This window comes from Curcuma longa, chromosome 1, assembly GCF_044706935.1.
Source record: "Curcuma longa cultivar G26 ecotype Majalengka, Jawa Barat chromosome 1, ITB_CL_G26_1.1, whole genome shotgun sequence".
NCBI classification, from domain to species: Eukaryota; Viridiplantae; Streptophyta; class Magnoliopsida; order Zingiberales; family Zingiberaceae; genus Curcuma; species Curcuma longa.
In genome coordinates, this window is record NC_133861.1 from 18,833,977 (window position 1) to 18,854,443 (window position 20,467).

The window sequence follows — 20,467 nt, forward strand, 5'->3', positions numbered from 1 at the left end:
AGTCACAATTAGTAGTCACAATGGTGATGTTGGATCTCAACATTATTGTAACTTGGGTAGTGGTGATGTGTTGCTAGACACCGCTCACTACTTATGTTTCTAAATCGGTTTAGAAGCATTGCCAACGTTACAAGAACCTATAGGGTCACATCCAAAGGCAATTAGGTGGAGATTAGGTTCATATGATGAACCAAGAGGATTAGATTCATGTGATGAATCAAATTGGGTTAAGTGTAATCCAAACTAGACTAGTTGAGTTGATTTGATCAACCTTGGGAGATTAGGAAGTCAAGTTTGCCTTGACTTGAGAAGGATGACTTTATGGTCAAGTTTGACTTGACTTGATGGTCAAGTTTGACTTGACTTTGTGCCACATCATCATCAAGTTTGACTTGACTTTATACCATGTCATGGTCAATGTTGACTTGACTTATGCCACCTCATGGTCAATGATTGACTTGACCATTTGACTTTAAATTGAGGTGGCATAAAGGATAGCCAATGATGATGCTCCACATCATCAAGGGTTGTCATCTCATGAGGGTTACAAAGAGAGGTTTGTAACTTATGACATTTAATGGGATTAAAGCCACTTGATGCGGCCGACCACAATAGAGGAGGTTTTGAGTTGATTTTTTCCATTCAATCTCATTTACTCCTTCTTCCTCCTTAGAGTTTCTTCTCCTTCTCCCTCTCCTCTCTAAGTCTTGGCCGAACCTTGCTAGAGTGCTAGCATACTCTTAGGTTTTGGTTTCTCCACTTCTTGTCCGAGTGGATACTTGTAGAGGAGTGACACGTGACACTTTCGAGATCCGGCACCGTTTGGACGAGCGGGATACGCGAAGGGCACGCATTGAGGGTAATCTCTTTTTCATGTAGATCTAAAGTAGATCTAGAAATAAGAAAAATAAGTATGTGAAAATCTTTTATTTTCGCACGGATCCGGTGGCTTGAGGTTTCGGGGTTTCCGCAACGTAAAAAGTGATTTCTGCGGTCCGAAAAACCCAACATTCGAGGGATCACAAGATAGGAGCATAAGAGCATGACAAGTCAAGGAGGAAATCTATGCAGGCAAAGGCGAAAAGGATAGTTAAGGTGGAGTTGCAAACTCAAAGCATCAGAGGGGCAGCTTGACAATAGAAAACCTCATGACTAGAAGGTACTCCAAGTTAGATGAATGGAGTGAACTATACATTTGGATCAAAAGGTAGATAAGTGTCTTAGATTGACTTAACCTTAGAACTGGTCTATGTCAAGATATTAGTCTACTGATATGTAAGATTTATTCAACTGGTAGTTCATACTCCGCCCCAAGTTTAATTTGATTGGGTATTAAAGTTATATCGGTTGACTGCATGATCAGTGAGTTCCAATCAATTAGTAATCTAAATACCTCACGTTTAGATTGTTTGAGGTATTAAGTTTGCGACAGTTAACTGATGATAATAGTTTGTGACAAATCGAATAGAAAGTTCCATAGTCGATTGATCTCCACAGAAGAAGCACAGTAAATTTAAGAATCAAATGTGGCAATCAATTGGTTACAAAGCAGTTGATCGATAGGTCAGTCTAGTCAACTGTTGCCACAACAACCATTTGAAATGAAGATGGAAATAAACAAATCAATGGCACAATACAAATAGAATTTGAAGATCAGTCGGTTGATACCAGCCAACGAACCTATTCGAGCTGAAGGCTATAAAAGGGACTCAAGGGGCTGTGAGAAGTAGAAGTCTTTATTAGAAAAATCATGCTGAAGTTCTATATCTACATTGCTTTCACTTTTGCTCTTCACTTTTGTTGTATGATATAACAACTTTAAAGGATTGTGAATCAAATAAACGAAAGTGTTCCACTAGTTGCTTGTTTCAATTTATCTAATTGTCACTGCTTATTATATTATTTTTAGAAGGTTTTAGGCAAAGAGTGATATTCATCCCCCTCTATCATATCAACATCCAACGATCCAACATAGAGGATAGTCCAAAACGGTTACTTATTTTAGGATTTCTATAAATTTAGGTGCACCTAACATTATCTAAAATGGTTAGACAATCCTTTAGAGCTCTAACAATGACATGACTACACAAGTTTTAGAGAATGTAAATTCATATAGATAAAGCCTCCTAAATAATAAACCCTAAAACTCTTTGTGACGAAGAAAAATCCTAAAATTAGAAATTATAAAATCCTTTAAGCATTTTGTATTAACCTTTGATGGATTGTTTATGGTGTCAAGGTGTTTTTCTTGCATCTTGATTAACCTAGTCTCACTAGGAGCTTGAGAGAATCTTGTTGACTGACTATTAGAAGGGTAAGGGATGAGTTTGACAAACATAATAGGAAAAGGGAACTTTAGTGTGAGAATAGGGATTGATTGAGAGTTAGGCTTCCGAATTTAGTAGGCAAGTGATGGTGTAACCATTTAGATGGGTTTAGAAGGATAAATTTAATAGAAAAAAAATAATCAAATAGAGTTTCTTTTTGATAATAAATAAAAAAAATACACTTTTGATTTTTTTTAAAATCATCTCTACAATATTATAGATTGATCCTCCAATATTTTAAAATTTTATACTACTCGCTAACATTTTATACTACCCGTAAATTTATAATTATTTGGCCTTTCTTTTTTTTTCAAAAAATAAAATTGATGCTAAAATATTAAAATGATAATCTATAATGTTTTGATTTTTTAAATTTATTCTCTAATATTTTATAAAAATAAATCTCAATTAGGAAATTGACTCTCATAAATGGTTTGACCTAACTACAATATTTTGATATTTTGGTAAAGCTCTTTGTGTTAGGAGTTTGTTTGATTACTCGTGCTAATTTGAGAGACCAAACTGATCATGATTGGATGATGGATTAGTGTGAAATCATTTGGAGTTTTAACCCTAAGGATTTGTTGTCAAGCTTGGAGATTTCACCAAAGGAGCTTGTAATATTTTAAATATTATGATGATAAGATTTATTCTTTAAGTATATAGTGTTATCTAGGGAGTTTCATCCTAATCCTTAATTATTAGGCAACCTATGTCTTAAGCAACCTCTACCAAATATCTAACCTTGGTCATTGTTGGATCGATTGTTGGATCGGCCTAAGTGATTCTTTCCAAGAGCCAAGGTTGACAATTGCCTAAAACACACTTTTATCGAGGTAGGTCAACTTAGGGCTAGATTGGCCTAAGGAAGCTAGTAGCTCGACCAAGGTTGGCAATCTTAACAAACTAACTTATGGAATCCAAATCATCTTTGATCATCTTTGTTTAAGTGTCTTCCTGGAAAGCCTCCATCTTTGTTTAAGTGCTTTATCTATAGGGTAAGACGGGTGTATAATCGTGGTTAGATCATGGAAAGCAAATTTAAAGATTCTTTCCTTCTTTGGACTACGCTGATCGTATACCCGGGCTAGTTCTTAAAATTTTTCCCTCTTCTCCAAATCCAAAGTCGTCGCCGTCGAACCACCCGGGCTACAGCCTGGGTAACCTTTTCTCATAACGTCCCACACCAATGTAGGGCTAGCCCACCCCGCATGCATTTTTTTTATTTTTTAATTATATTTATTAAACGATTAATTTTAACGGTTATTAATGGTTAATTTTAATTTTTATTAAACAATTATAAATTTTAAAATTAAAATTAATGGTAGTTTTAATTTTTTTAATATTTTAAAATATTTTAAAATATATTTATTTAATATATATAAATGATTGGGTGTATCATATCGTGGTTAGTGTAAAATATTTTCTTTACGTCACTTATTCTATTGGTTATATTTTTACTCACTGTTTAAAATTTTTAAAATTTCATTTAACTTTAAAATTATACTTATATATTTTTTAAAAATTTATTATGAAATTTCATTTTCGTGGCGTTCACCTGTGCCTTTCGGTGCGGGTAGGGCAGACGTTTTGCTCGATCCGAATACATCCGACCCGAATCAGACGCGGCCAAAAGCGAAATCAATTCAAATTGCAATTGTTTCGGGGCGGGCGAAGTCACCCACGTCGAGATTCGAGATCGCCGCCTCGCCTCGACACGTCGCCCTGCGCTCGACGCTAAGCGTTCGGGAGGCAGCCACGTGGTATCCGCGACGGCGGACCCGGCTTAATTAAAAGCCAGGCGGGGGTTCGGAAAGTGGTAGAGCGGGTCCCACCGCTCCCTGTTCCGTGGAGCGCTGCCACTCGCCGTTTGAACCCGTTGCGATAACACGCGTCGCTCGTCTGATGGCCAGCAGAGTCGTTCAGCATGCAACGGCCGGATGTAACTTAACACGTCGCTGTCTGGGTGTTACACGGTAGAACATAGAAAAAAAAGAATGAGACTTCGATTCGAATTATTGATTGTGATTTGCTACTTCAGGAAAATAAATAAATCCGGATTTATTTATTTATCGTGTTCATTAAATTACATTATTAAAGTGAGAAAAAAAAGGCGTCTATGCAGTGCAGTTTCGACGTGCCACGAAACAGGACGACGACTGACTTATACACGTGTCGCAGGTAGCATCGCGGTTCGGGAACAGCCACCTCGAGCTGGTTTCCACGAACAAGGCCGCCCTGGCCCACCACCCTCCTTTCTCTTCCGCCTTTCCAATGACCCAAACCCAAACCCAAACCCAAACCCAAACGACCGATAATTACGCTCTCGCTTCTGAGTCCATTTCCTCTTCCTTTAAATAGAAATAGAACATAGGAAATTAACCTCTCTGCTCTCCCCCTTCTCCCCATTCTCCCCCCTCCGGCCCTCCCTCTGCTCACCACCAGATGATCGACGACGGAGATCGGAGTTCCTCGCGGCTCTCGGTTTCTCTGGACGATCCCAGCCTTTAATGGCTGCCTCCTTCTTGGTGATGGCCGGCGAAGGCGACTCACCGGAAAAATGCCGCGAGCCGCGTCGCCGGCGGATCGAGACGAGCCCCCTCGAGCCCGATAGGGCAATTGCATCTTCTCCGAGCGCAAGAGCTGCAGGGAGGCTGCCGGAGGTCGGCGAGGTGGCGGAACTGCTCTGTCCAGGCGATGCGGGAAGCGGGAAGAGGTATCGGGCTGGCTGTAGCGACCAAGCACCGCTTCCTATGTCTCTCTCGCCGCTGCATGCCTCATCGTCTACTTCTTCGCCATCTGGCGGAGACGCTAGCACTCCGGTGATCGCTTCTAGTTCTCTGTCGGCACCGGCACTCATGGAGACCTCCATCATGTTCGGATTTATATCCCTCTCTGGTAGGTCTAGGGAGATGGAGGACGCTGTATCTGTCCGGCCTGGATTTTTCAGACGTGATGGACGTGCTCCGCTCCATTTCTTTGCTGTCTTCGACGGTCACGGTGGCTCCCATGTAAATATAGAAAGCCCTACTCACCTTTCTTTCTTCGTTCCTTTAGACTAAAACTAATGTAATTCGCCATTTAAATGATCTATCGACAAAGTTCGATCATAGAAAAAAAGGAAAAAACGAATACTCTGAAGAAAAAGAATCATATCTTCTTCGTTTTTTTACTCCAGCATCTTGTGATTTGAAGATGGCTTTGTTTCTTAAAATCCAACTCTTCTGAAAACGTAATTTGGTTGCTTACGGAATCTTGTGGCCAGGTTTCGGCTCTGTGCAAGGAACGGATGCACGTTATATTGGCTGAGGAGCTAAGCAAGGGGGAGGCGACCGACGGCGAGGAAGTGGCTTGGATGAGGGCGGCAGTTGATAGGAGCTTCGCGCGGATGGAAGAACTGGCGCTGTCGGCGTGCGCGTGCGGAAGGGTCGGGCTTCCCCTCTGCGGGTGCGATCGCTCCGGGATCGAGTCTGACATCGTCGGATCGACAGCGGTTGTGGCCCTACTCGACGGGAACAGGAAGCTCGTTGTGGCCAACTGCGGGGACTCGCGGGCGGTGCTCAGCCGCGGGGGTCAAGCGGTGCCTCTCACCGATGATCACAAGGTCAGTCCTACTGGACACCTCATGTAATTATTCTATATGGGAAATGGTCATTTCTTCCCGTGCTGCCGCTGTTGCCACGATTTTTGCGTCTTCAAATTGGGAGCTAAAGATTCCAACAGATGGTTCTAAGGGCGTGACACGTGTTTAGTTGGGGACACGTTGGACTAGCGTGGGCAGTCACGGGTCCGGGTTAAACTTTATGGAGCTAAATTTAGTATTTAGGCTAAATATTAGAGGGAAAAGTTAAAAGATGCTTGTAATTTCTAAAATCACCAAAGTACCTCTTAAAGACACCTTAAAACTAAACTTTTTTTAAAAATTATTTCTATAAATATAAAAATATATATATTATTTAAGTAGTTTGATTCAATAAAAATTCTCAACACCATTTAATTACTAAACAAATTCTAATTTTGTAAAATAAAAATTATTAACAAAGGTAAGCTAAAAAAAAATAGATTTAGGATGCTCATTGATAAAAATAAAAAATCAAAAGATTTATCCTATAGTGTTGTTAAATGCTTGGGGTGCCTCTTTGCTTTTTACATATATGGGATAATATGAAAGATGATATATAATTTTTTTTGTATTATTGATTGTTATTAATATTTCTTATTTTGCAGCCCGATCGCCCGGATGAGCTAGCAAGGATAGAAGGTGCTGGTGGACGTGTGATTTATTTTAACGGAGCTCGAGTTAGTGGCATGCTTGCTATGTCACGAGCATTAGGTATGATTTTCTTTCATTGTTGCCCCTTTTTTAAACTATGATAAAATATTAGTAGATTTAAATTTTATTAGTTAGACTTGCAAAATCATATTCCATTGTGTACATAACATGATGTTTGTAATAAATGTTGAAAGTAGGGGGACAAATTTGCCATTAAAGGGGTTCTAATAAAAGTTTTAGAGTTTTATTTTAGTAAAACTTATAGGTGAACAAAAATGATTAAGACTTGCATTTTTTTCGATTTTACTAGTCCAACTGCAAACTTATTGTTAGGACCGATGCGAGCTAAAGGGGGTTGAATAGCTTCGATTATGTCGATTTGGTTGCACAGCGGAAACTTAAGCAAATTCAATAAACACAACGATTTTACTTGGTTCACCCCCTCTCAAGGTGGTTATGTCCAATGTCTAATTTTAGAGGGGAGTGAATAACTTTGATCATGCCGATTATGTTGCACAACGGAAACTAGAAGCAAACTCGATAGCACAATGCAAACACAACGATTTTACTTGATTCACCACTTCCCAAGGCGGTTATGTCCAATGTCTAATTCTAGCGAACTATTCCCACTATCCTTCTCTTTCTTAGATTCCTTCCGCAGGCGAAGAAGCCTCTTACAACTTATTCTTGCAACAATTATAACAAGCATACAAATACAAATACAAATGAAACTACAAACAACTTTACAAATGAAATCTTGCTTTGGATACTCTCTTGTTACTTGGAATTATCTTTTGTTGATCCCAAAATGCACTAGCATTTCGCTTCAGAACCTTCACAAACTAGCACCTTCGATTTGCCCCAAAATACTCTTTTATAAGATTGCATTCGGATTGATTTCCGTCTAGCAATCAATTGCTTACCTTCACTAATTGATTGCCTTGCTATAATTTGATCGTCTTGCAGAACGACTTTTTTTACCTTAACAATAGATTGCTGAGCCTCAACAATTGATTGCTTGCTTCCAATCGATTTGGGAAGCTTTTGTTTGCTTGACACGGTTTACCAATCGATTGTTGCATCTTAGCAATCAATTAGTGGCAGACTCATTTTCCATCCCGAATTTAGGGTTTAAGGTTTACAAATCAATTGTTATTACTTAGCAATTGATTGCTAACTGTATTTCAGCCTTTTCAATGCTGAATTCTCGTCTTGCCTAGTATCTGGTTGACCTCAACCTACTAAAACTTTCTTTGCCCAACATTCAATTATCCGTGTCTTGCTGAGACTTTTGTTGCTCAACATCCGATCAACCATGACTTGTCGGGACTTCACGTGTTTAGCATCTAGTCACTCTTGACCTACCAGGACTTCTTCTATGCCAAACATTTGGTCTTCCTTGATTTGTTTGGACTTCCACATTCATGCTAAATGTCTAATCCTTCACGATCCACTTGAACTTCCATCATCTCCAATCACTAAGTATCTGATTAAACATGACTCACTTTGACTTTTCTCTTGCCAACTCCCTATTAGACTTTTGATCACCAAGTGTCTAGTCAATCGTGATCCTCTTGGATTTCTCGTCTAGTTAACTCCCTGTTAGACTTTTTATTTCTTGTCAACTCGGTCCTTACTTAGACTTTTCATTTCTTGCCAATTCCTTGTTGATCTTTTCACTTCTTGTCAAATCTCTGGTCAACCTTAATCTACCTGACGCTTACTGACCAACTAACATATTGATTAAACATCTCTTCCGTTCTCATGCCAATTTCCTATTGGTCTTTTCACTTCTTGTCAAATCTCGGGTCAACCTTTGATCTATTTTTGACTCTTGCTTAACCAACTAACATATTGATTAAACATCTAAACCCAACTCTCTTCTCGAGCTTGGTCAACCGAGCTCGGTCAACTTTGTCAACCTTGACCCGAAGTTCGATTGCACTAACACTTATGATTATGAAGAAAGCCTTAAAATGATTATGTGCGAGATAAGAGAAATACGGAGTAATAGCAATGAAAACAAACTAGTAATAACACTTGTTAAGGTCAAGATCAATATAACCGATTGTTTCACTAGAGCAAGTCTTCCATAGGGCCAAGTTGGAGGAATATAAGGAAGGGTCTTGAGGCAACAAGAACTAGTGAATGTTGGTTCGAGAAGGAATTGTTAGGGACATGACGGACCATTAAGGTATTGGCTAAATTGGTCAAGTTGAGGTTCATGTTGCCAAGGTGGATTTTCTCAATTTGAGGTCAAGATTCTATTGTGGAGCCCTCTTTTTGTCATTCTTTTTGGAAAGAAAAAGGGTCTCCCTCTCTTTCCCCTCTAAGGTTGTAGTTATAGGCCTTGGAATTTGCAATCACATCGTTGTGTGTCACCATATATCCTAATTGTGATATCACCCCCTTATGTATTTGTTGATGATGTGATAGGTTGTCAAGCTAGTTCCCACGGTAATGCCCATGTGACCTAAAAAGGATAGGGTGGGAGATGCCTTGGTAGTTAGTAGGGGTGTGATAACCCTGCATCAGTTACTCATATTGAGGCTAATCATGATGTGGTTTGAAGTGAAGAATCTTATGTGTACATTATTTGTTAGGCACTAATTTATGGTGCCTTAATGAGGGTATGCTGGCCTTCCTGGCTTCTTCCATATGATATATTAAATTATATTAAGGAGGTTTACAGTGGTAAGAATGGTTTTACTCATAATTTTGTGCCCTATCTAGTTGATCTTTGTATCATATGTCTCGATTTCCCTTTCTTTGCTTTGGGTTCATAAGTTCCTTTATTCGTTAATCTTTGTTTAGGTTCCCAGAGTCGTCTTTATCTAAGTCCTACTTCTTAATTAAAATTTTCCTTGTGTTTGAGTCTTCACTCGCTTGTGCCATACTTGCCTATCATATTTTTGCCTATTAGAGTGGGATCTTTTTTGTCAACAAACTATCGACCTGCTGTTTGTAGGTTCCTTTTATTATCTCAAACAATATTTAATACATTGTAGTCAGGCTGCTTAGTCGAAACTGTCATTTCTTTCTTCCTTTTGTTGCCTCTCCTAACATGGGCACTCTAACCTTTATATAATTCCATATCATCCCTGCTTATCTTAATGAACTTCAATCCAAGTTACCTTCCCCATGATGAGCTGGCAGGAAAGTATAAGCAGGACCATGAGGCCACCAATTCTTTATAATGTGCCCCAGAGCCTTATTTGCTTAGTCCCACAATAATCTGACCGTGTTTTTCATCCTCCTACTAGGTGTATTACTATTACTTTCTTTGTCTGATATTTCTTGGTTGAGGTCTATTTTTCTTTTCCTCCATTACTTATTCAACCTTGAATGTCTTGCAACTAAATGTTGGTCAATTTTCCCCAACTTATGGAGACTTCTAACAATGTTTTTGGTAAAGTCGTACTAGTTAGGATAGAGCCTATGATGTGCTTGTTTTAAGAAGCCTACTAAGTGTATTGCAATTTGGGGAACTGTAACATCTCACCCAGGATAGAACTATGACCTTATTCCAATTTTGAAGGGGTAGAAGAGATGGTTCTTCTATATAGGTTATCCCGAGTCACCCAACCCAATCCACTAGGCACATTCTCCTTATGTTGGAAATTCTCTTCACTCCTTAACCTAGAAAGAAAAGAAAGATGCATTGAGTTTGCAAATGCTCAGCACTAAGTCCAAGCTCCTCAAGTAGCTAGCTACACAAGGAGGATCTAATTGAAGTTGGTCTATGAAGCTCTATAGATGTGCTTTCTTTTGCCTTGGTTGTACCACTAGAGTTAACACTCAAAATGTCAATTCCTTACTAGTAAAATGGATAAACACAATCTGTTAGTGTAACTTCCACTACTAATTGTTGAAATCGCCAAGACTTTCTAGCATACGATGTATTTCTTTACCAGGAGATGCATCTCTTTAAAGAGTGGGCCAAAGTATCTAACCCTTCACCACTTTAAATCAAAGGCTTTGGGCTCCACTTGATTTTCACAGATTCCTTTATGTAAGTCCCTCAAAACTAACTAGATTTATATTTGGGTGTAAACAAAACTAACTAGATCTATATTGCATGAAAACACTTCAAATATGTCACTAACTAGGAATGTTTATATAGGATTCCATTGATTAAGATATAATGGCTCTGGTCTTTGATAATTTACTGTAAACTTGGTCTTTGCCATTTGATAACTCCCCTGATCCAATAATTGCACATGTCTACCTCTAGAACTACCTAAATGTTGTATTTATCGACCATTGCGATACTAACTAGGACTACCTCCAAAAGAGGGTGGGTTGCAACTTTTGGCAGGACATTGACTCTTATATTATACTAGGGCTACCTCACTGCTTGTTTCCATCGATTGGGAGTTCCCAAACACTTTAATCCTTTCTGAAGACACCTCAAGCTCTAGAGTTAGACCTATAGGGAGAGCCATATACCATTCTTCATTATTGGTTATCACGAAAGCAAACCTTGGGGTCATTTTGAGTTTTACATTGTCCAAGCTGATAAGTTCCAACACAGTGCCCTAGTATTTCCTCATAGGTGACCTAATCCTTTCTGAAGACACCTCAAGCTCTAGAGTTAGACCTATAGGGAGAGCCATATACCATTCTTCATTATTGGTTATCACGAAAGCAAACCTTGGGGTCATTTTGAGTTTTACATTGTCCAAGCTGATAAGTTCCAACACAATGCCCTAGTATTTCCTCATAGGTGACCTAACCATGAAAAATGTTCACCATTGGTTCTTCCCTATCTCAACCATTGGGCTTGTCTACTTTGATATGAAATCTTCCAATGCTTACACTTCATTTCCATTTGCAAATAGTAAATTAGGTTGAATTCACCTAACTCAATTGCCCAACACAACATCCTGCCTACCACATCTAGGTGTTGCAACACTTGCCTTAATGAGTAATGCATCATCAGATGAATGACATGACTTTGAAAGTATGCTATCAATTTTCGATCACCATGATTAGTACAAATGTTAATTGCTTGACGACTGCATATCATAGTTTAACCCCCTTTCATTGTGCGACTTACAAACTAAATAAGCTTTTCCTTCCCTTCTTCAACAACATAACACTTGAAGCATGTTTTGATGCTAACATTTAGAAGATCAACAATTGTCTTAGTGCAAGATGGGATTAATGGAGGTAGTCCTTCTAAGGCCTCTTTTATCCTCAAAAGCTTCTTACTATCCTCTCAACAACTTTGATGTATGGTTGCTAGACTTAGAGAGGAAATCACTTAAGGCCACTCGACAGTTTAGCTTTTTGATTTGTCTTATTGTGAGGTGGTCTCATAACCAGAATTTTCCTTTTTGGGGTTTGCTTTAATTCTCCCTTGATGAACCATGTAACCAAGGAACTTGGCTACGCCTACCCTAAAGTTATTTTAACAAGTTTAACCTTATTTGATTCTTCATTTCAAATACCTGTCTAAGGTTCCTGATGAGTTTTGTGAATTCTATTTACTACCATGTCATCGATGTATGCCTCCACGTTCGTCTCAATCAGACCACAAAACAACTTGTTGACTATCCTCTGATATATTGCCCCGACATTTTTCGAATTTGAAAGATATGATTTTATAGTAGAATGTACCTTGGTCAATTTGAAAGGAGGTGTAGGCATGTCATCCTAAGTTATGCTGATCTGGTGGTATCTAAAGGAGGCATTCAGAAGGCTCAACAACTCATAATTTGCAGTGCTGTCCACTATTTCATCTATCTTAGGAACTAGGAAACATCTTTCAAGCAAGCTTTATTCATGTTAATGAAGTCCATGCACATCTGCCACTTCTCATTTGGTTTCTTCACTATGACCATGTTGGCTAACAATGTCAGGAGTATATTTCTCAAATAATTGCACTTTTATCTGTCTTCTCACCCCTTCCTTGATAATTTTTCATGTTTGTGAATTTTCTTGCTTTTTGTTGTACTAGTGGCATACTAGGTTAGAGATGCAATTGGTGTTCAACCACACTACCTGGGATCCCTAATATGTCTTCTACTATCCATGTAAATATGTCTCAGTACTCTATGTAGAGTTGGAGGATGTTTTGCTCTCCCTCTGCTAGTTCACTTCCTAGTTTTAATGTCTAGTCCTTGCTCAAACTCTCTAGGTTGTTCTATAGGCTCACGTCTCAGAATGAACTGGTCCTTGGCTGCCTTACTTTCAGCTTTTTTGTGTAACCTTTTTTGCATCAGCTTGGGCGGCTTCCTCTCCTTGTTAATGTTCAAGGCAGTTTTATAACATGCCTTCAACTCTGCAGAGTCAGCTCCTATCATTTTGATCCTAGTGGGGATTATGAATTTCATAAGTGAAGGCAAATCAACTACTAGGAAACTTGGATGGTTATGAATCATGGCTCCTACTTCGCTTTTAGAGACAAGGTGATTGTCCCCAGGGTTCGCCATATCATTCCCAATGAAACCAGTGAGAGTTGTGTTCTCCTCGTCTAGGTCCATCTTCATGAAGGATCTAGTAAAGTATAACAACTAAGCTATCTATGCCCACAAGTGTTCTCTTTACTAAGCAGTTTAAAATCTGAAACTTGACCATTAGAGCATCTTGATGGTCTATCAATGTCTAAGAAAGTGATATCACAACTGTACTCGGGTGCTACACTTAGAGAAGTATGCAGGCCTTTTATTTGCATAAGCCTTGACTTTTGTGCTGCTTGACCTGCTTCCTGTTGAGCCACCAATGATTCAATTAATTTTATTTTAAACTAGTTCACACTATCTCCTTTTTTGGTTCGATGCAGTATCAATTACATGCTCGTGCTCATCATGAAGAGGCAAAATTTATTGTGGTCCTTGTGAGATACAAATTTGAGCTGTGATTTAGTCATTACTAATCTTTTATCCCTAATCTCCATAAGAATTTTTTATAACAACGCAATCTATGGGATTGTGGGATTCTATTGACTCTCTTGAATGTCAAAAGACCTTATCCAAAATTCCAGGGATGCATATCTAGTCAAGGCCTTCGAGAATCAGGAGGCTTCGAGTCCTCACCTTTGAAGTTTTGGACTTTACTATGTTCTCTGAAGTGACATATCATCTTGCTCTTTCCAACATTTCTGCATTGTCTCACAATGGTCTCTCTTATTGTGAGTGAAGGAAACCGAGAGGATTAGAAGGCATATTTGAAAGACAAGATACCACACAAAAAAATTGCAGAAAGAAAAAGAATAAAAAAAGAATAGAAAACATATCTTTTATTGTGAGCTTCCCCAGTAATAAACCCCATTTCCTTATCTAATCTTCTGAGTATTTTCCAATATTCTGAATATTTTTCTTCCGAACATTCAAAATTTCAAACTGAAAAACCTTCATTTATGCCACATTTTCATCTTGCCATAAGCTCCCAAGAAAATCCTTCAGCCCCGTATCAATACCCTGCTTTTTTTTTTTTAAAGGAAGTTCATGTTTCAGCATCCAAGTTTGAACAAAAAAACAGCAATTTTTAAAGTTCAGTATCTGAAATTTCACTCATCAGTTCAAAATAATCTGTTATCCAAAACAGATTGCTAGAATCAGTAAATGTTCAGCATTTTGATCTAAAGTAACTACAATCTCAATAGTCAGAGAACAAATAGCCTTTACAACTCATCACCAAAGCAGCCAACTCCAGATTTGGAATGACAATAAATTTAGAGTCCCAAACTTGGTACAGTCATAAAGCCTCAGGGATTCAGCAGGATGCAGTTTTCCTGTTAGGAAAGGCATTTTAACCTCCACATCTAGAAGGATACGAGCTGCCACTGGCTCATGCAATTTGTCCAATTTTTGGAAGATCCTTTCATTTCTTTTCTTCCAAATATACCATATGTACAGAGTGAACTTCAGTTCGTCATAGCAACAGTTAACTTGCTACCTTGTCATGATTCTAACCCAAAGGCTCTTCTGTTACTCAAATTACATATTTGCAGCGATCTGATTTCAAACCAATGTTGAGTTGTCACATTCATAAAATAGATGACACATTGACTCAGAAGCATTTTTCATTTTCACAAGGTACAGCTATTACAAGTAACTATTTCCATTTTATCCAATTTAATCATAGGTTAGAAGTCTCATATGAAACATCAGCCAACAGCCAAAAAAGCAAGGTGTATGACCAACAAACCGAATAATATAGTTGAAGGATGGTACTTGATGAAAGTATAAGATGGTTTGTTATCTCAATTTTATGGAATTTATGCTTATCATAAATCGTAAAGGACACTCTTGAGTCAGATTACATAAATCTATTCAGATTTAAAAGCAATTCTTGAGATGCTCACTTAGTGGCGTGAAAGGTGAAGTGATAATATTTAACATTTGAGCCAAGTTAGCTAATGTTGGCCTAGTATAATCTTGTTTACTTCAACTTGATGTCTTTAGACTCCATGGCATTTCCCACTCAATTTCAACTCAATTGTTGAATTTCAAGTGCATAGTAAAGACGTGGTATAAAATGGAAAGGTAACCTTCAATTTGCTTATTTCGCAAAATATATTGCTCTCAACATATGTACCACTTTAGTTCGATTGCTACTACATCACTTTTCTCACAATATACATTTTTGGCATCAACTTCCAAGGCAACAATGGTGAAATCTTGTGATTATAGTGTGAACCCTTGTGCCCACTCGCCCACCCTTGTGCCCACTCGCCCACTCTGATCTCTCATGTAAATCCCAATTCAATATGCATTGTCAATTTTGTGATCACTCATCTTGGACACATCAACATTATGATTAAAAACATACAATAGTGCGTTGATGGAGTGGCAATTGGGAGATATGAGAAAGAGTGAATGTTTAAATGCAATGCTTTAGTTGTTTATATATGTGGGTGGGTGTTGTATAAGTCTAATTGTCAAGTAGGATTAAAACTTGATTTGATTTGGGTCACTTCAATTGTCAACTTTTATCAAGTTTATTTATTTTTTAATAATTGAGTTCTGATATGCATCAATTAGGTATTTCATTCTATTCCATGCTGGACTAGTATCTTGTCCTCTACTTATTTTAACAACATTGCCCACTTAATGCTTTGGTAATGCTCATCTTTCATGATGTTTTAATGTGTTACTTTATTTTCAACTAGATCTTGATATTACTATATCATCTTTATTCATCCTTTCATTTTATAAAAAGCCTTGAAAATGTTTTGATGTGCTACTTTCTTTTCAACTAGGCATCTTTATTCATTCTCTCATTAATGAAAAGCTCTAAGACTGTTTTGATGTGCTACTTTTTTTTTCCAACTACACCTTTAGATACAATAGTAGCCAAGAGTGTATTCGGTGAGTCAAAGGGGCATGTACCACCAAGTAAGGAATCTTGGTGGTAGAATGAGAAAGTACATGATAAAATGAAGGAAAAACGAACAATCTATAAAGAATTATATATTTGTAAGAACGAGAAAAATTTTAAAAAATATACAATAGCCAAGAAAAAGATTAAAAAGCAATAAATGAAGCTAAGAATGAAATTTTTGAACAGTTATATCGAAAATTATATACAAAAGAAAGGGAAAGAGACATTTATAGAATAGCTAAAGTGAGAAAGAAAGACAAAAAATATGAATGTAATAGGGTACTAGTAAATGATGAAGAAATAAAAGAGCGATAGAAGAAGTATTTTCATTAACTTTTTAATGAAGGTTTAGGTGATCAACTTAGCATAGATAATTTAAGTAGGTGAAATGAGTATAGAAATTTAAATTTTGTCGTAGAATTCAATCTTCAGAAGTAAAATAAGCTTTAAATGGGATGTAAAATGGGAAAGTTGTTGGGCCAGATGATATTCCGATAGAGATTTGAAAGTGTCTAGGGAAACAAGGTATTGAATGACTTACAAAATTATTTAACATGATATTGAAAATAAAAAAATGTCTGATCAATGGAGGGTAAGTACTCTAGTTTCCTCATATAAGAATAAGGGAGACATACAAAATTGTGCAAACTATAGGGGTATTAAACTAATGAGTCATATCATGAAACTTTGTGAAAGAGTAATAGAAAAGAGATTAAGGAAAGAGACCATGGTGACCAAAAATAAATTTGGATTCATGCCTGGAAGGTCGATAATAGAAGCTATACATCTTCTCAGACAATTAATTGAAAAGTATCGGGAGCAAAAGCAAGATCTATACATGGTATTCATTGACTTAGAAAAAGCTTATGATAGAGTTTCAAGAGAAATTATATAGAAAATTTTAGAGATATGTATGAGGATGTAACGACCAGAGTGAAGACTTCAGGCAGATTAACTGAAACATTTCTAATAAAAATAGAGTTACATCAAGGATCAGCTCTAAGTTTATCTTTTTACATTAATCATGAATGAACTCACTGGACATTCAAGCTACAGTACCGTGATGCATGTTATTTGCAGATGATATTATTTTGATATATGAGACACGTTAAGGAGTAAATGTTAAATTAGAATCTTGACGGAAAATATTAGAAGTGAAAGATTTTAGGTTTAGTAGAGTAAATATAGAATATATGTAATTTAAGTTTAGCAATATTAGACGTAACGATACAATTGTTAAAATAGGAGATGACGAGTTATCTGAAATTAAGAGCTTTAAGTATTTAGGATCATTTTTACAAGACGATAGAGGGATTGAGAGAGATGTCTTACATAGAATACAAATAGGATTGTTGAAATGGAGGAGAGCATTGAGTGTTTTATGTGATCGTAAAGTACCTCTAAAACTTAAAGAGAAGTTCTACAAAACGGTGGTTAGACCTGTTATGTTATATGATACTAAATGTTGGACTATGACTCGAGTACATGAGCAGAAGATGAGAGTTGTAGAGGTGAGGACGTTAAGATGGATGTATGATTATATGAGGATGGACAGAATAAGAAATGAGAGCATTAGAGAGGAAGTCAGAGTTGGATTTATTGAGAGAAAACTCCGAGAGACACGTTTAAGATGGTACGGACATGTACTTAGACGATCAATAAATACTCTAGTTAGGCGATGTGAAACTATGATAAATACACCCATCAAACGAGGAAGAGGAAGATCAAAAATGACATGGATAGCAACAATAAAACAAGATAAAATTTACTTAAGTATAGATGATGATATAGTTAGGGTATTGATATAATCGACCTATATAGCCGATCCCACCTAGTGGGATAAGACATGGTTATTGTTGTAGACCTTTAGATTAGTGTGTTATCATTATTCATTCTCTCATTTATGAAAACTCTGAAATATCTTTAATGAGCATCCAATGGTACTCTTCATGTGCATAATATATTAAATAATTGGACTATTGAACCATTGGATTGGATTGTGCTAGTTACAAGACATGGTCAATTATAATTGCTAGCTTGGGAATCTTAAAAATATGGTCACCCTAACTTCCATTTTCAGACTTTTCTGGTTACTATTGTATTTCATAGTCACCATTGACCAAGGTTTGCTTGTAGGCGTTCCTTAGCATCTTTAGGTTTCAAGTATCATAAAGGTGGAGTGATGCCTTCAGTGTGGGAATTGTGGGTATGCTTGGAAGTAATGATACAACTCACAAGGGTGTATTGTGGTGGTCAGTTAGCTTAGATATTAACCTTATTGGATTGAGATCAACAAATAACTAGTGAAAACCTCGATCGAGTTAGAGATGAGTTTAAAGTAAGACAATGGTCCTGCTCAATAATAAAGGAGGTGAGAGCATTTGTGGACGACTGAAGTAGCGACACTACTGTTGCCAGCCATTTAGCAATGCTAGAGGGAAAGATGATTGGTTCTCACAACACACCATTTTGGTATATTTCAAGTGGGAATGGAGCAATGTGGTTGCTAGTTCACTTGCATAAGTTCTAGGCAGTGATGAAAGCAATGTGTGGGGGACTAGACTAAAATAAAAGTAGAGATGATATCTATTGAAAGTGATGCATTAGGGGCACCAATATTTATTCCACCAAGGAGAGAAGCATGAATAGGTCGACCCTCAAAGCATATTTGACCTAAAAATGGGCTCTAAATCATCGGTCTTTAATAGATTTAGTCATCCAAGTTGAAATAGAATATAGGCTATAACTATCAATGCAAGTGCAATCAAGAAATCTTTGATACATCTACTATATACATTCGAGGTAATAAACATCACTAAGGTAACATGTTAGTTACATGTATCTCATGCTCATGAGATCATTATCAAGCCATATTTTGACTCAACCACCTGAATCGTATTCCCTTATTCAACTGTATACAAAGTTAATTCACTAATGATATTTTTTGTTATATTAGTTGGAGTTCAATTTCAATTTGTCTAATTATAATATATTTTTAGCCTGCCAAATATCAATATCCCAAGAGATGAAAGATAATTAGTCTATGGAACATAGAATGATCTCCGCCATAAGTTCATATGATGGAATATTCATCTCTCTTGGTAGAATAGTACAAATATAGCAAAAGATGAGTAATTAGTGTAGTTCGCCGTAAACTTACAATCACAAAGAGAATCCCAAGTATATCGTAAATAGGTATAATGAAATTCAAGCAAATCCACTGCACATTTTGCAAGATATTTTTCAATCTTTTCTAAACTTCTCTCAGTAATACAAAAAATTGACAACACCACCTCTTGTGCTCTTGGGGCATAAAAAAAATTGAAGAAAAAATTTCTTTCCTCTATTAATTCTATTAGACTCCCATCGTCTTCAACTGCACCCGATAGTGTCTTTTGGGCTTTCGACAAGTGCAACAGGTAAAAGTCTCAGCTGTCATGAAATTTCAACCATAGCAATGTTTATGAAAAGTCCAAGTTAAGATTAATTTGATACCATAGGGCTAACTGAGCCTGATAAATTGGTTCCGGCTCAGCGAACCCAATAACAATTGCTGAATTCCAGAGCTGATTCTACTTGCTTTTGTCGTGCTCAGTATGAGTACTTCTGTGTGAGAGCTTAGACTTTGTTGATAGATCTTTAGAAATTCACATGCTTAATTCATGCCATCGATGTTCTTGTATGCTTTCATTTGTTTCACATGATGATTTTGTTACATCAGGAGACAAGTACCTGAAAGCTTTTGTGATATCCGAGCCGGAGATCTGCGTGTTGGATAGATCTGCCGAAGATGAGTGCTTAATCATCGCGAGCGATGGGCTATGGGATGTCATACCCAATGAGGTAGCATGCAATGTGGCTCGACAGTGTCTGGCAGAAGCTGATCCACCAAAGGGTTCCGAGATCCACACTGCAATAGTTGGGGACGAGGCTGGTGGTCCACAGAAAGAACAAGCATCTGATGCAGAGAACAAGCAACTATCGGACACGCACTGCTCTCTTGCAGCGGCGCTCTTGGCAAGGCTTGCGTTGGCGCGGAATGCCACTGATAACATAAGCGTAATCGTGATCGACTTGAGGAGAAACCAAGGGTAGTCGTTGATGTTTCTGTTGCAGAAACTCTTGGGGGGTACTGAAACAAAATGTGTTTGTAAGGGCCCCCTCTGACGAGCAAAATTAAGAAATGTGTCCAAGGGAATGATGTTTGTACAGACGACATGATGCTAATGCAAACCTTGGTCCGAGATGGTTTCTTTTATTATCTAAAATCATATTTTAATTAGAAGAGTACCTATTGTTTCTGTGTCTGGTGTGACATAGGTGATCTGAAGAATTCACGTCTATATTTGCAGGCCATATTCAGCTACCTATCCATGGGCTCTGCTGGTCAAATGTTCTGCCGTGTCTGTGCCAGGCCCATGAAGGGGCGTGGCATGTCCAACTCGAGCAGCAGCTAAATCTCAAGTGCAAAACTAACACAGGCAGTTTCAAATATAATATTCTACGCATGCAACTATATGCATGTCCAATATTTAGC

General features: G+C 37.6%; 1 protein-coding gene across 1 annotated transcript; it reads left to right on the forward strand.

Moving 5' to 3' along the window:
- Window positions 1-4,683: 4,683 nt before the first annotated feature.
- Window positions 4,684-20,188, forward strand: LOC141812630 (putative protein phosphatase 2C 24). Its single transcript, XM_074700647.1, has 4 exons — window positions 4,684-5,338; window positions 5,593-5,931; window positions 6,555-6,660; window positions 19,652-20,188. Exons 1-4 carry the CDS (start codon window positions 4,838-4,840, stop codon window positions 20,023-20,025), a joined length of 1,320 nt encoding a protein of 439 aa, XP_074556748.1. The 5' UTR covers window positions 4,684-4,837; the 3' UTR covers window positions 20,026-20,188.
- The last annotated feature ends 279 nt before the right edge of the window (window positions 20,189-20,467 follow it).